Source organism: Podarcis melisellensis (assembly GCF_964234715.1).
Source record: "Podarcis melisellensis genome assembly, chromosome: 15".
In the NCBI taxonomy this organism is placed as follows: domain Eukaryota; kingdom Metazoa; phylum Chordata; class Lepidosauria; order Squamata; family Lacertidae; genus Podarcis; species Podarcis melisellensis.
In genome coordinates, this window is record NC_138532.1 from 1,534,002 (window position 1) to 1,546,204 (window position 12,203).

Below are 12,203 nucleotides of genomic sequence, written 5' to 3' on the forward strand. Positions count from 1 at the left end.
TCTCTGTGCTCTGCAAGAGCTTTTGCATTAGCCAGTTCTCGATCAAAATATTTGAACTGTTTCATTCTCGCCATGTCTGCTTTAGCAAGCCAAGTTTTGAGGTCCTCAATTTCATCCTTGTTTGATTCAGCCCCTTCATCAAGTTTGGCCTTGAGAGTTTGCTTCTCTGCAGGTGCACTTTCCAGGCAATTCTCCTCCTCCTCTAACACAGCCTCAAGGCGGACCACCTCATTCTTGGAAGCTCGCACTTTAAGCTCTGCTGCCATCGTGTTTTATCCTTTCTTTATCCTGGGAATTTCTCCTCAATTCACTCATGGCATTTTGCAGCTCTTGGTTTTTCAGCTTCAAACTCTCTTGCTCTCTTTCAAGAGCCACAAACTCATAAGTGAATATGTTCTCCTTCAGCTCTCTGAGCTCACATATCAGCTGCTCTTTCTCTAGTCGCAGGTTTTCTAGTTCTACTTTTAAGGCTTTTTGTCCTGTGAGAGCATTATCCCTCTCATCTGCTAGGATTTCACAAAGCATGACAGAATCTGCAAAACTCTGGAAGAGCATTTTTTCTTTTTCTTTTAGTGCTATATGTTCACTCCTGAGGAATGAAGATTCTCCCTTGGAATTCAGTGCTGCTGCCTCAGCATCACTGAGAGCCTGCTTCATTTATTCCATTTCGGCCCCCAAGTTATTCAAAATCTTTTTTAGCTCACTAACATTGTTTTCCAGTGCCTCAATTTTATTCTTTTGCTCTTTGATCTGCAAGTTTTTGACATTACTTCCTCCAAACCAACCTCAGACCTTGGAATCTGTTATTCTTCAGGAATTGTAACACTGGCTGTCATCCGTTGATCTTCATATTTGGAAAACTCTGAGGATACAGACTCTCAACTCTGCTGGACAAGGCAAAGACCTTTTAAACTGTTTGGCTTTTGGGGAAAAGCTTCCCGGGAGACATTCCCCTCCTTCTTGGTTTATTGTTCTTGGTCCGCAGGTCACTCTACTCCTCTGTCGAACCTTGAACTCTTCCGATGATGCAGAAGTTGACATCACCAGCATCTCAGTAAGAATCCTTACTTTCTCCTCCTCCTTTTGAAGAGCATTCTTCTCTGAAACGATCTGTGCCAGTTCTCTTTTGTGTTGTTTCAGGTTCTGCTTGAGCTATCTGTCTCTTTGCTTTCAATTATCATTTGGAAGATTGTATGCGAATGGCTGCTTCCTTTATTCATTTTCGTCTCCCCAAAGTTGTGTGTTAGACGCAGACGGGAGCCCGTTGTCTGGTCACCCAAGCTCTTACTGGGTCTGATCAGTCCAGTGAAGAGTGGTGCGTATGGATGTGTGTGCATGGATGTGTGTATGAGTGCATATTCCCTGTCTTGACTTTACTTTTTAAACAATAATACACTATTATAGAGAAATCTAATATTGGTTGTCTGAGGTTTATTTGTGCCTTCCCTGGAGCACACTGGGTCTCATCTAGGTTAAAACAACTAAACAAATTAAAAGAACCTAAATAGGCATAACAAAATCAGTGGTTAATTCCACTGCTTTACTGCTTGGCATTTTGCAGTGAGAATCCTTTCTCCCACTGAAAACTTAGTTTGAAAGGTTGCAGAATATTCTAAGCTACCTGTCTTCAGCTTTAAATTTATAGATCTGTTTAGTGTTGTGATTCCTGTTCCGCCTCTAGCTGTACTAGATTCTTTGTGATTGCCTGCTTTGGCCTACCTAGACCCCCACAATTTCACCAGCACTTCTGTGGGGCTTCTGCTCCTCTTCCAGAAGTTGTTGGTGCTTTTCCTTTCAAGAATGCCTCAAGAGAAAAAGGAAACTGTCACCATTTGGAAGTTGCAGTGGTAAAGGAGGTATGTGCTGATCACCCATAGGACACATTTAATGATGCAAGTTGTCTTTGATATACCGTGCAGTCTGAAGAGCCTTCATATTCAGCGTTCCTCCCTGAACCCCTTTCCGGCCAATGAGTATTAGGCATACAGGGTTGACCAGGACTACAGTGATGGCATGGGTGCAGCTGTCTCCATTGTCCCCATACAGCTTGGTCCGGAGATCCATGGTGTATTGATGGGCATCAGTATAGAGGTTGTCACGTATGACCAGACACTTGAGCCCACCAAGGGTCAACCCTTGTGTGAGGAGGATGTCTCTGTTCCTACCAAGGAGAGCTTGGATCTCTGGCTTGGTCACTCTGGTCAATATGCCACTTCGGTGAGCACCTAGGAGTTGCTGTTGAGCTATAGAGACAACTGCTGCATCCCAGCAAATCCCATCTCTCATGATGCTGTTGATATACCTCTGCCAGACAGTCATTTGTGATTTAAGAGTCTGTTATGGTAAGATGTACCCTGCAGCCAGTTGAGTAGGGGGGATGAAGACAAGCTCTCCTTTTAGGGGTAGGTTGCTGCTTTAGAATCTCTAGTTGGATGTTGGTCATTAGATGAGCAGGAGCTGTTATGTGTCCTTTCTGTCCATCGCATGTGCCTGGGAAGACGAGTGTTGTAGGCTGAAGCAGTAGGATGGTGATTACTTACAGAGAGAGTTTCCTTCTAGCATTGATGTACGTGTCTTTTGGTGTCTCAGCCAAGGATAGCTTGCGATCAAGTTTTTGGGCACAAAAAGTCTCCTGCAGCAGTCTCCTTGATACCTATCAGTAGTCACTGCTGGCAGTAAACACCTCCTTTTCATAACCTTTTTGCCCCTTGCTCTAGAACTCTGGAAGCAGTTAGAGTCTTTCTGGTTGTGATGTCACAATGTTTGTGTCTCCTGGACAAATCAGGTTGGCCTGTCTTGCTATACTGCTTACATATTATAAATATTAAGTGGTTTACAAAAACCGTCTAAATTAATAAAATTAAATATTCTAGGGTCATTTGTTGTTTTCTATACATCCCATTGCGTTTTGTAGCCAGTGAACACTTAGAGGCAACCATTTTGCTGCACATCTGCATTCAATAATCTGTACAGTGGTAGCTCGGGTTACATACGCTTCAGGTTACAGACTCCGCTAACCCAGAAATAGTACCTTGGGTTAAGAACTTTGCTTCAGGATGAGAACAGAAATCGTGCTCCAGCAGCGCGGCGGCAGCAGAAGGCCCCATTAGTTAAAGTGGTGCTTCAGGTTAAGAACAGTTTCAGTTTAAGAACTGACCTCCGGAACGAATTAACATTTTCCTTACCACTTGGCAGAATGATACAAGTGGCTTTCCCTATCCTGATTTACGTTGATTTTAATCGGATTCTAAGCTGTATTTCAGTCAATTGCTGGATTTTATGTTTTAATGTATTATATATTTTAATGTTAGCCTCCCTGAGCCCAGTTTGGGCGGGATATAAATAGCTTATTATTATTATTATTATTATTATTATTATTATTATTATTAATTGCAAACCATGGTAAGCTGCCTATATGTAAAAGGTATTAAGTGCAGTGGCAAAGTACAGCAAGCACAGGGGATGTGGCCTTCCCCAACTGCTTACATGCTGTGGTGCATAATTTGTCAGCTATGAGCACTTGAAGCATTATCTAAAGTAAAAAAGCAGGAATAATCCAGACTCCACACCCTTCATGAGGCACCAGATTTCAGTGTGAGAAGGAAGCAGCCAAGACAAAAAAAGGCAATGAAATATTTCCAGTTCTGTATTTCTAGGTTTTAAATGCTTTTGTGTATGAACCTGTAGAGGAGATGAGCTACCTAAAAAGACTTCTTTTGTAAAGAGCCATGTGCACAGAAGTTCAGGATGGCTCAGCCAGCAAACTTGGAACAGAAATAAATACTTGCTTAGTCCTAGGCATTTGTTTTAGTGCCCTCCTGTATTATGAGCAGGCCTACTTGATAAGCCTACCTTGCCACTCGCTCACTCACTCACACAATAATAGCTCCAAATTGGGTTTTACTGGTGGTGGTCCTTTCTCACTTGTATTGCATGGCTCCCCTCATCTTACAACCTCTAGAAAAGCTGTGACACGCCCCTCCCCCCACAAATGTTAACTGCACTGACTTCTTTCTTTTGACCTGAGTTTCTCCATTCCTACCAAGTGCCTGTTATGTCCCACTCCACCCAGGGTGGGTGTGCTGGGCCCAGATGCCCTTTCCTTTCACCTTTCCTCCTAAGTGCTGAGCCTGTGTTCTGCAACTATCTATCATCTCACACATATGCATATACAGCCTTTGCCTCCAGCCTAGTAAAAATACCGTGAACAGTCAATCGAACCTCTGGGCACCCTATTCTAAGTTGATGGTCTCCAGTCTCTCAGCTGCATGGTCCAGCAGCTTAGTCCAAAGCCGGTTCTTCTAGTGTCGGCACAGCAGTCGACGCACCCTTGGACTCCTCCATCTTCTCTAGGGCAAACAACAAGTCAAGCTGGGTCAGTGGCCGCAACCGTTCCTCTTCCAAGTCACTGGATGCAAAATAAATAAGTCAACTGCCTGTTGGTTCTTTTGTCTCTGCCCACAGTTCTTTGCTCCCTAAAATGCCTGCCATCCATTGTATCTTCAGTGTTTTTCCCAAGTTTATTGAGTCTGTGGGTTATAGATTAGTTTTATTTTACACTTTTTGGTTTCAAATTGCCTTGATTTAGGAACATAGGAAGCTGCCTCCTACCAGGTCAGAATATTTGTCTAGCTGAGTATCATCTACTCTGACTGGCACAAGGTCCCAGGCAGAGAGAGATGGTTGTCATCTCCTGCCTCCTGATCCTTTTAACTGCAGGTGCCAAGTGTGGAACCTGGGACTTCTCACATGCAAAGCATGTGTGCTTTACCATTAACCTATGGCACCTCTACTATTTCTTGATGTACTGTGACTTGGTTCTGTTTTGCTTTTTGTAAACTGTTTCTGAATAGAAATAAATGTTATAGAATGGCAGAGCTGAAATGACCATTGGACTCATTTCAGCAGTACTATTCCAAGCTCAATGGCAATAATGGACTCCACCACTAAACTTGGGGCCCCTTCTAACATTGACTGGTTATTAATGGAGGTGCTGTAGGAGGAATAAGAAACCTGTGTCTCTAGAAGCTGGCCTCCATCGTCCTTATTACCCATGCTGGTGGGGGCTGATGGGAACTGGAATCCAACAACATCTGGAGGGGCACAGTTCCCCCCTCCCTGGCTAAAGCATGGCTCCTCTTACCCTGCTTGATAATAGTGAGCAGAGCCCTAGCTCAGTAGTGCCTATGCTTTGCCTGCAAAAGATCCTCAGTTCAGTCCCTAGCTGTAAAAGACACCTGTCTGAAATGCTGCTGCCACAGTCATTGTGCCCTGTAAACACAACAGAGCTAGATGGATAAAAACATCTGACTGGATTTCAGACCATTTTCTACGTTTCTAATACTGCCCAACGTGCAGGTTTGTTGTAAGGATCCGTGCAGGTTTGTTGTAAGGATCCTAACAACTCCTGGGTTCCTCCAGCAGCATGAGAATAACAGCAGCATGAGAAGGATGAGGCTTCTCCTACATGGCCTCAGATTTCCACAGGAAGCAACTTTTATATAGGAACTGCTCCTGCACTGCTAAACATAATGTTGAAAAGAGCTCTATAAACAGTTACCGTATGTTAATTTAAAGTCACCTTTTCATAAGTATGTGACAAATGAAAAGAAACCAGCTTTTTATCAACTGATGGATTATCCATACGAGAACTGGTGCCTTATGGAGATTGGCATGGAGTTGTCTCCCCTACACAGGATAGGATTTCAGAGGAAAAGATTACAAGTCCACAAGGCAAACAGCCCAATTCTTTTCAAAAATTGATTGAGAAGTTAGAACTTGTAGATATTTGGGGATCTAAGAATGGAGATGCTAAAGAATTTACACACATGAAAGATACAGATCACATTCAAGACTGGACATGGCTTGGTTGTCTAAAACGTTGACCACAGAGGTGTATAAAGTCAGCATCTTACCAAAGACATTTTCAGACCATAACCCTGTCATTTGAGACTTTTAAAAGATTAGATTAAGTAGCTGTTTTATTTCAGTGTGTTATAAAAATATACTTCATAATGGGTGTGAACTTTTGTATATTTTTGAATAAGTATCAATAAATAAATTTTAAAAGGGGGGTCACCTTTTCAGTCTTCTGCAATTTAGCCCTCCTCCATTGCACTGATAGACTTGCTAAGATGTATGGATTTCATTTGGACAATTGGAGTTTAGCCCATATTTTCATACTTCTGAAAGTCCATGGCCCAAATAATTTGAGCCCAGAACCTTCTGGTTATTAATTCATTCTATTTGTATAATTTAAGTTCTTTTGTAAGTATACAGATAAAATTCAAAACTGTAGACAATAAAACACTAAAACTTGGATAAGCACAGCAGCTAAAACAATTTAAAATGAATATAAAAACGGGATATGCAAGGTTTTGATATTCCAGATAGATGTATGTATTAAAATTAAGGGATCTGGGAGAACAAAGGCTATATACATAACATGCATTTAAAGCTCCTCTCTCCTCCTCCTAAGCCTGGGAACTAGTTTGGTAAGATACTGGGAATGGTAGCTCTGTAATGGGTAAACCATAGTTCCCAAGATTGGGGGGGGGGGAGAAGGAGCTTTAAATGCATGGTGCATATGCAGCCAAAGGCTTTACCTGGCACAAAGAAAACCACCTCCGAGGTGCCAGGTGAGCCTCTCTGAAGCCTGCATTCCCTAAGTGGGAGGCCAGCAAGGAAGGGCTCACTCTGGTCATGACTCAGCTCACTTCTATCAGGTGGGAAAACCCAGAGAAGTGTATCCGATAAAGATCTCAAGACCTAGGCATGTATGCATGACAAAAAAAACCATCTTTCATTCAGAGCATTCTCTGTTAAAATGAGCAAGGCAAATGAGGCTGAGAAACAGAACTATGAAAAGTTAGAAGCAAAGAGGAACGGGAGTTGAGTGAAGCTCGTACCTTTCTTCCCCACTGTCTGTATCATGGAGCATCCGAGCAATCTGCTTCATTTGTTGCTTGCGGACATAATCACGCACACGATACATGGCAGCATCCCGGCACAATTCCCGCAGGTCACTTCCTGAGTAACCTTTTGTTTTCTCAGCCAGCTCTTTCACGTTCACAGCATTGCTCATCTGTTTCAAAGGCAAAGGATCCCCTCTGGGTTAAATATGGAGAGTCACACATGCTCCCTAGGCAACTGTGGTAGTACTGGCAGCTGCACAGCCTTGAATCTGTCTGGGTAAACATCTATGACTTGGCTGATCTTAATAAATTTAGTGTTATGCTGTGCTGCTTATTGGGGGGGGGCATGTTTGCATACATGTGTAAATAGGAATTAACTGAGCTGCTTGCATATTTGGACTTTCCAAGAGCATATCTGTGGGGTTCATCACAATGAGCTCCTGCACTTAAAAATTATCCCACCTTCCCCTAATCACTGTGGGTTAAACCACAGAGCCTAGGACTTGCCGATCAGAAGGCCGGCGGTTCGAATCCCCACGACGGGGTAAGCTCCAGTTGCTCGGTCCCTGCTCCTGTCAACCTAGCAGTTCGAAAGCATGTCAAAGTTCAAGTAGATAAATGGGTACCACTCCGGCGGGAAGGTAAACAGTGTTTCTGTGCGCTGCTCTGGTTCGCCAGAAGCGGCTTGGTCATGCTGGCCACATGACCTGGAAGCTGTACCCCGGCTCCCTCAGCCAATAAAGCGAGATGAGCGTCACAATCCCAGAGGCGGCCACTTTAACTTTACCTTTTACCCATAATCAGGCTGCAATTGGGGGGTATGGCAGGGAGAGAGGGAAACTTACATTTTCTCCAGCAAGGATGAGCTTCAGAATATCCTGCCGCTGCCTTTGTGTCTAACAGAAGAAACAGCAGGAGAGAATGAGACCAGTATGCTTTGATCTGGAGGTGGACCTAAGAACTGGCCAAGGCACATGATACAGCAACCTTACTGAAGCTAAACAGATCTGGGTCTGGTCTGTGCCTGGATGGAAAACTCCATGGAAGCCCAGGTGTGCCACAGTGGGTTGCATGAAAGGCAGGATAGGAATTGAGAGGGAGGTCTTTGGGGACAAACCAAATTACATCTCCAGAAATGTACTGTTGCTGACAAGAGAGTGATCTGTACTTGCATAGTGCTTCCAGGTGTTCAGAACACTTTACAGGGCTTACCTAGTTGTAACCTGTGGCCCCAGATCTCGGACTCCAGCTCCATTAGCCCCAGCCAACATGGTCAGTAATTCAGCCGCATCTGGAGAGGCCACACTTTCTCCACCCCCTAAATTAAATCAATCCTAATTGATGATATTTTGATTGACTATTGGAGTAAATAGCCTCATTTTGCATAGGAATAAACCAATAGTTTTTAAGAAAGAAGTGTACTGGTATGTATTGCAGCAGATGTGATCCCAGAAACGGCATTTCCTCCTGGGTGTCAGAGAAGGAGGCAATGCCAATGGACTTAACACCCTGGCTTCTTCTCAGCCATTAATCATATTCCTGAGTTTGCACATAATGGGCAGCTTTGGTGAACAGCTGAGTCATGGCTTGTGAAGGAAAAGGTACATGAACCTCATGCATATCCTGCCTTATGAAGCAGGAACTAGTCGTGTCATGGGTTGAAAGCCAGTTAAGGTATACATGCATCTACTAACAGTGCAATCCTGTACATGTTGACTCAGAAGAAAGTCTCCACTGAGCTTAGTGGGTCTTTTTACTCTCAAGTAATTGTGTAGAAGTGAAGGCTTTATGCTTGTGCTTGCAATTAACAAAAACAAAAAATATGGGCAGAATATGTAACAGTGTGTCTAGAATAGAATGCTGAGCTGATATTTGAAGTACATTCAGAAAGGCCATGCGGATTTGGAAGAATCTGAAAGGGTGTGTGTGAGGAAGAAGTCAAGATCACAATGGGTGAGGAGGGAGATAGTCAGATATTCAAAAACTAGGATAAAGATCATGGCTTTGTCAGTGGCAGACCTTGGGGTCTCAAATTTCAGTGGCATCCTGCATGATGCCAAAATTCAGTGCCCCCCATGCTCCATTCTAAATAATAGCTTCAGCGAACACAGTGACACCCCTGAGGCTCCGTGCCCAGTGCACTCCCCATAATAAGACCTCACCTGGAGTACTGTGTCCAGTTCTGGGCACCACAGTTCAAGAAGGACACTGACAAACTGGAACGTGTCCAGAGGAGGGCAACCAAAATGGTCAAAGGCCTGGAAACGATGCCTTATGAGGAACGGCTAAGGGAGCTGGGCATGTTTAGCCTGGAGAAGAGGAGGTTAAGGGGTGATATGATAGCCATGTTCAAATATATAAAAGGAAGTCACATAGAGGAGGGAGCAAGGTTGTTTTCTGCTGCTCCAGAGAAGCGGACACGGAGCAATGGATCCAAACTACAAGAAAGAAGATTCCACCTAAACATTAGGAAGAACTTCCTGACAGTAAGAGCTGTTTGACAGTGGAATTTGCTGCCAAGGAGTGTGGTGGAGTCTCCTTCTTTGGAGGTCTTGAAGCAGAGGCTTGACAACCATATGTCAGGAGTGCTCTGATGGTGTTTCCTGCTCGGCAGGGGGTTGGACTCGATGGCCCTTGTGGTCTCTCCCAACTCTATGATTCTATGATTCTATTCTAATCTGCATCCAGGGCCATCTTTACCTGGGGGTGCAAGGGGTGTGGGGCACCTGGGCTCCAAATTCTGGGGGCACCAAGCACTCACTGCTGAAGCCGCCCAAGCTCTTAACTAGCTACGTGTTATAAAATAATACATAATTTTGATCAAGCTAGAAAAAGAAAATACATATATACCTAGGTATTACCGAAATGTATACCTACTGTTTCACTAGAGGACTTCGACTTTGTGCGCTCATTTACCAAAGATGTGCCGTGCCAGCGGTGGTGCTTGTCATTCACAATGGCGGCGCTTGTCAGACGAGCCAGCGGCAGCACTTGTCATTCTCAACAGTGCTGTGCACACGACATTAACTCTTACAAAATATTATGTTACGTATTGCACCGAGCTGCTATGCAGCACCTTTGACACGACTGATCTCGCGCTGCCTGCCTGCCGGCTGCAATAAACACACAAGACGTAACCGGCTGTACGTTTGAAAAAATAATATATACTATTCATTGTATTGAATTGTAGATTTCAACAGAAGTGACTCTGTAGCACCCTGCTTGTGGTTAACGCTTAGCTGGAATGAAATATTCAACGCAGCAATAGAGAAATTAAAATAATAATTTATTTGTCAGACAAATAAATGAGAGGCACAGTGGTATATGGTTACCAAGCTCTGGCCTGGCCTCCTGCCATTCTGGCCAGCACTTATATTTCCTTAATCCAGCCCCCTTGCTCCTCCTGTGGCTGCCTCTGTCCAATCAGCCTGGTTGAAATTCCTATTGGCTGTTTGCTAGAACCAATCACAAAAGATACACCCATTTCCTATTGCCTTTTATGGGACACAAAGAGCTATATATTCTTATATCTATAAATGACAAATAAGTAGTAATATATCTTACATGTGTCTCAACAAGGAATCTTAATTACCAGCTCACCTCTTGCCCTCCTTGCCCTATTGCCTTCCAAAACAGATGGTTAATCTTAAATTTTTATCTTCAAGGATCTTGAGTTCACATCATCATTGAAAGATCTCCTTCTTTTGGAGGTCTTTTAAACAAAGGCCTGACAACTATATATCAGGAATGCTCGATGGCGTCTCCTGTCTGGCAGGGGGGCTGGGCTGGTGGCTGACTTAATTTCAGGATAGTTACAACTCTTACAACTATATGAAATAAGAATCTAGCATTTCTTAAATCCTTTGCATAATTACATTTAAGCTAATATATTTTATACATTATCATAGGTAGCCTTTTAAAAGGAAAAGAAATCTTAAAAGGATCTCAGTTTAAGAAAGAAACAGCTTTAGAAAAGACTTCCCAAAAATGCTCTCTTTCTTTCTGCCAGCTAGATGCTTCTCATTGCTCTTGACCTTTTTAACCTTAGGAAGAAGATATGGCTCAAGTTTACTATTTGCCTATGCTTAATTTGTAGGGTCAGTGTAACCTTGCTCTTAGCCTGTAATTCCCTTTTTACGACTTTGAAAATTGTTTTCTGCTATAAATCAAGGGGCCCCCTTGTCTAGGAGGAAAAACATCTTGCCAAGGTTCTTTCTGCCTGGCATGAAACATTTGAAAATCTTTAAGCTCATTTTAAAATACAAGCCCTGATCAAACATATAAGCTTTGATAAAAAATGCAGGCTTATGATTAGATGCCTCAACTCAAAGTTCAACGAAAAAAGTAGAAGACCCAGTGGGTCAGTTTATTCTCTAATCCGTTTATGCATAAGGTCCATATATGTGAAAGTGTCTATTCCACCTGCCTGTTCATAAAGTCCAACAATCCACATGAAAGGTTGTTGCAGTTCCACAGAATCCTTTCACAGAGTCTAAGAAGGATTTCTGGAATATTTGGACAGTGGATAGTAGTCCTGTATAGCACAGTTGCTGTCCTGTGATATCATATATGAGTTTGCCCAAGACAGCGAAACAAGGCTAATATTCCGGAAATATTCAATACAATGAATAGTTTATATTATTTTTTCAAACGTACAGCCAGTTACATCTTGTGTGTTTATTGAATATGTTTCACGTAACCAGAGGTTTGTTGTTGTTTTGTGCCTGCCGGCTGCAGGCAAACTGCACGAGATCAGTCGTGTCAAAGGTGAAACTTTTCAAATTGCATTTTAATTTCATCACTTACAGTTCAAATTCGTTTGGAGAAATTGTTTTTAAAAAGTGTGGCATCTGGCATTAGCATAATAAAAGTTAATTTGGAGGCTAAACTAAATTTGGGGCGCTGGGCAAATCTTTGCACCCTGGTGGCGCATATGCTAAAGACGGCCCCGTCTGCATCTGGCTTTGTTTCGTCTTTTGGGGGAGACTTCCTTTTATACAAGGGCATTTTATTCAGGCATCATACCAGCTGGGTAGCTGCTATGATGAGCTAAATAAATAATGCAAGTATATCAGCCAGTTTTTGCAAGCACAAGAAGATTCTAGCATAAGAAGACAAGAAGATCTATAGAAGATAAAACTTTGAAGATCTGCCTGCACTGCAAAATTGTCTGCCTACTTCATTGGTCAAGCATTGCCTTGGACTGGTCAGAAAAGACTCACTTCTGCCTGAATATGGGAGGATCAGCCACTCCCCTTTCCTGAAGGTGTACTTTAGGTTGCAATGAGC

The 12,203-nt window shown here is 43.0% G+C and overlaps 1 protein-coding gene across 2 annotated transcripts in view; it reads right to left on the reverse strand.

The window, feature by feature from the left end:
* Positions 1 to 582: 582 nt before the first annotated feature.
* Positions 583 to 12,203, reverse strand: part of LOC309358188 (outer mitochondrial transmembrane helix translocase-like) — a 40,592-nt gene continuing 28,971 nt past the window's right edge. For both annotated transcript variants that reach the window (XM_081891112.1, XM_081891111.1), the window contains 3 exons: positions 7,760 to 7,810; positions 6,909 to 7,084; positions 583 to 4,408 (listed from right to left, as the gene is read on the reverse strand). In XM_081891112.1, the coding sequence (XP_081747238.1) occupies positions 4,282 to 4,408; positions 6,909 to 7,084; positions 7,760 to 7,810 (354 nt within the window). In that variant the 3' untranslated portion in view covers positions 583 to 4,281. The remainder of the gene's footprint in view (positions 4,409 to 6,908; positions 7,085 to 7,759; positions 7,811 to 12,203) is intronic.